The sequence below is a fragment of the Pygoscelis adeliae genome, unplaced genomic scaffold (assembly GCF_000699105.1).
Source record: "Pygoscelis adeliae isolate BGI_AS28 unplaced genomic scaffold, ASM69910v1 Scaffold175, whole genome shotgun sequence".
Taxonomy (NCBI): domain Eukaryota; kingdom Metazoa; phylum Chordata; class Aves; order Sphenisciformes; family Spheniscidae; genus Pygoscelis; species Pygoscelis adeliae.
Genome location: NW_008824941.1, coordinates 310005 through 314140, shown reverse-complemented (window position 1 = coordinate 314140; position 4136 = coordinate 310005). Strand labels below are relative to the sequence as shown.

At 48.6% G+C, this 4136-nt stretch overlaps 1 protein-coding gene across 2 annotated transcripts in view; it reads right to left on the bottom strand.

Moving 5' to 3' along the window:
• KIAA1462 (KIAA1462 ortholog) overlaps window positions 1–1264 on the bottom strand; it is a 16687-nt gene extending 15423 nt beyond the window's left edge. Inside the window, exon 1 of one of the 2 annotated variants that reach the window (XM_009325509.1) lies at window positions 936–1264. Coding sequence is in view for 1 of the 2 variants with exons in the window: in XM_009325508.1 (XP_009323783.1) it covers window positions 905–1203 (299 nt within the window). In the remaining variant the exon portion in view is untranslated. Of the gene's footprint in view, window positions 1–904 lie in introns of both variants that reach the window. The other variant, XM_009325508.1, reaches the window with a different exon arrangement.
• Between the last annotated feature and the right edge of the window lie 2872 nt (window positions 1265–4136).

The following is a 4136-nucleotide window of genomic DNA, read 5'->3' as shown; positions in this document are numbered from 1 at the left end:
AAAGAGCAGATGAGCCCAGCAGTCAGGGAACACGTGCCTTTGCCACGTGTTACCAAAGGTCTTCGTAAGAGGACAAGCTCCCAAGGCGACAGCGTTTTTCCCTGCTTTCAGTTTCAAGCCCATTCAGCGGGAGGAAGGGGCTTTACCTCATAAACCATCGTCACACTTGGGCTGGCTTCCAGTCCTGCTCTAGCCCCTTTCCTTTGTTCATCTGCAGCACTCAAATAGCCACAGAACAATGGCTGAGCCGCGGTGTGTACACACAGCTTTTCCTGCCCAGCCTGCCCCAGCCCCAGCGCGCACGTACTCCGTGTTGAGCAAGCCACAGTTGTACAAGCACGTTTTATGGAGTGACAACAAGAGCTTCCACTGGCTTTGAGCTGTTTTAAAAAGAAACGAACAGGCACTTTCTGATATTTACTCCGCGAGAGCGGCCTTAAAAAAACAAGAAAGTCTTCAGTGCATGTAGGAACACCCACCGAGAGCTGCACATGGCCAAATCTACAGCAAAAACCAGGGTGTGTATGTGGCAGAAGAAGCTGGGTTCAGTTTTTTTAAAACTGAAGAAAAGGAAGAGCTTTTGCCCCCTTTTTTTACTGTACTTGGACTGAGCTTTTCTAAGCCCATCAGAAAGACCTTTCTGATACAGACCATATTAGTAAATGAAATTTTCCCACACTCGGTCACTTCCCATCACCCCAATATTCTCAAAGGCCTCGCTCTAGCAGGTGGTGAATGGATGTGCCACTGCTTCGTGTGGACTTGCAGTGCATGGAAATGGTCACTAGTATGGGAGCAGGAAAGGATCACAGGAAGATGGTGTCAAGGGTTAGGGTCATGCTTAGTTATCTGTCAGGACCAAAAGGAAGAGAAAGCAAAGCCATGGCATGATGCTGAAACTTACCCCCCTTCTGAAGTATGAAAAGTGGACAAACCCTGAAGGTCATGGTGGTAACCAGGACCCGCTTGCCTCCCTTGGCTCCCATGGCTGCTTTCAGTGCTTCTCGAGTTGGTTTTCACGAGAGGTTTCTTGCTGTATGCCCCGGCTCTCGATTCTGCCTCAAACCCATTCAGCGTTCTCTGAGCAGATCTGTTCCCCACGATTTCATGCCGGTATCCATCATATCTGTTCTCATATGAAACAGGGGGATTTTTTGACAATTTGTATCCATGAGAAATCAGGAGGTCCTCGACACTGAACATATTGTGCTGGTTTCACTCACAGCTGTGCCATCAGAAAGCTCTTTCCAGCAGGATCCATCACTGGAAAACAAAACCAAAAACAAACAGAAGGCCGCTTTAAACAAGGAAGGATATCTTTGATCAGCTGGTAGGCTGCTGAAGCTAAGAGTCTCATCCCTTGTCCTCAGTCTTCCACCCTTATAATAAAATAGATGAAGCAAAGTGCATGCAGATGCTGATGAATCATGTGCTGACCTTCCCTAGACAATACACCTCCATGCACTCAGCCGAGCAGCAGATGCTGTGCTGCTGCTGACTCAGTCTGTTTCACTGAAGAATTCACTGGTGATTGCAGCTTTCAGATTTCACTAAGTGATCTCAAAAAAATCTTTGCACCAGAGGTAAGCCCACAATTTGAGTCAGGCATTTCCTTAAAAAACAATTTTTCCCCAGTCATGGAGAGGTGTGCTCTGTATTACGTTTTAAGTTGCTGCAGGAGGAGGGGGCGGATTACAGGGCAATATGCCTCTCCCTACAGCTCTGCATATTCCAATTAAGAAAAAATGTTCACATGAACAAGGACAAGATATGCATGAGAACAAAAATGAATTATGCAACCACATGAGAAACCCAGGTAATATCATGCAATACCCCAGTTGAACAGTCCTTTTTACAGATTACTTTTTTTTTGGCCTGCGTTGGCCTGCTGGAAATCAGTAATCCTCAGCTAGAACAATACAAAACCTAAGATTTCAAGTACGGTCTATTTTTACAGCACACTTCCACTGTGTAAAATGACTGGAAACAACCTGAGATGCCTGTGTCTATTGTGTCTCCATGATTTCCAAGACATGGGACAGTCAAGATTTTTCTTCCCAGTGACAGCCCTCAATTCTGCACTGACTACAGCAAAGATTCAGCAAACTGAATTAGTTAGCTGGAAACAATCTCTATTGTCTATACCACTCTCGCAGCTTGTTATGGCAATAACGGAATACCCATTCTTCCAGAGTTTTAAAACGAGTGGAAGGTAATGAACTATTCTGTAGGTTTAGCACAACAATGGATCCATTCTGGTACATTCCTCCTTGCTTTAACTGTGTTACCAGAAGAAAGAAAGGAAAAAAAAAAAGGTGCATAAAGAAGAAGTGAAACACCCAGAAATAGATTTGTTATGTAAAACATAAAGCACTCGAGATGATTTTCCCTGCATGAAGAGTTCATTTAACATGCCTGGTGAGTAGTGTGTGTCCTTAGTAGTACAGGTCTACCTGAGGGACAGCAGCCCAGCATTGGCAGTTACTCAAAAAATGTCTCTGCAAAGATCATGAAAAGCAAGTGCATTTTCTACACCAGGCTGTAATGCTCTCCTTGGGCAAGAAGAAAGGGAGAACTTTGTTCACTGCTGTTTACAATAATTTACTTTAGATGGAGCAACTACTGAGATGGCTGCTGCACATTTATTAGTACTAAATCTCTCAGGCTACGTATACGCAGGAGTTGATGGGTTGGCTTAGAATATAAACCAGTTTCTGTGGTGCAGCACTCCATATATTATGGCCACTTTTTGTCTATCCATCGACCCATCCATTTTTGGCTCCCGCCCTGTCTCCTGGATGCTCTGCAGACTGCAGAGCTGGTCTGGCCAGCTGCGCCGGGCCAGCCTGGCGTGTGGCTCCCGGGCACGCAGGGACCCCCCAGCTGCCTCTGCTGTGCACTGCCCACAGCGGCCATGGCGCTCGCCCGAGGACAGCCCGCAGTGTGGAAAAGCACGCACAATTTTTATGCAGAGCCACAATTTAACTGGTAACCTGGAATGCTGCAAAAGTGGCTTTTCAGCCTGAGAGCCTGCTGAGCTCTTAAACCGGTTTGTCTCTAGAGCTTAATGAATCTCTTCCCTTTTCACACATGTAACACTACACACCCTTTAAAAACAGAGAAATAAAGCTCTGTGCCGAAGATATTTTGGGAGTATCCCTTGCTAGAACAGGACTCCAAATTCCCAGTAAGTGCTCTGAGTAAGCGAGCCAGCAGTAAGTACAAGCAGGGAGGAGCAGGACCCTTCCCTTGGAAGGAAGGGAAGGCTTAATGGATTATTTTTGAATGCTGACCTAAAAGGCTGATTTTCCAACCACCTGCCATCCTGAACCATGCAAGGAGCCAGGTACGAGCAGAGCAAGGGGAAGAGTTGGCTGCTAGAGCTGTTCAGCCTCTAACAAGAGAAAGATCCAATGTGACTACCATAAACAGCAGAAAGCCCATCGAAGCACTCGCAGGTGCAAGGAAGAAATGTGCTTTTCCTGCTATTATTGTCGGGCTGGTTTGGAGCGCAGCTTAACCCTCTCTCTGCCGCCCGCTGCAGCCATGGTGCCATCAGAGAGGCAAAGGCGAGTAGGCCAGAAACCTCCAGCCCGCAGGGTTTACTCTGATCCTCCGTTTGGCACCGGTGGTGAGGAGCAACGGGGTGGAAATGCACTATGAGGAACTGGTGTGACCGTCTCCTCCTGCTCTGCAAACTTACCACTTGCGGAAGGGAAACCCTGTGGTGCTACAGGCGGTGGGAAGGCCCAGCTGGGAGCGGGATGCTATCTCTGTGCCCATCACAGCTCCGCAATGGGAACAAACAAGGCGGAGAAGCCTGCACCCCTCTGCCTGCCGCAGTGCCCTCAGAACCAAACCCCCCGACGAGCTCTCCCCAGACCCACCACATGGAGAAATGCTCCGTGCCTGTGGCGCGAGCTCCCAGGAGCCAGTGTCAGTGGTGGTGGGTGGCCGCCAGCCGGGACACTGGCAGGACACATGCCTCGAAGGGCTGCACAGAAGTTGCAGGGAGGTACCATCCCCCCCCCTAGGACCTGGCCAGGGGCAGGGGAGCTGAAGGCCCTGCCCGAGCAAAGCCTGCAGGACATCAACCATGTCAGCACCCAATGTCCGCAAGGATGCTGGCCAGCTTT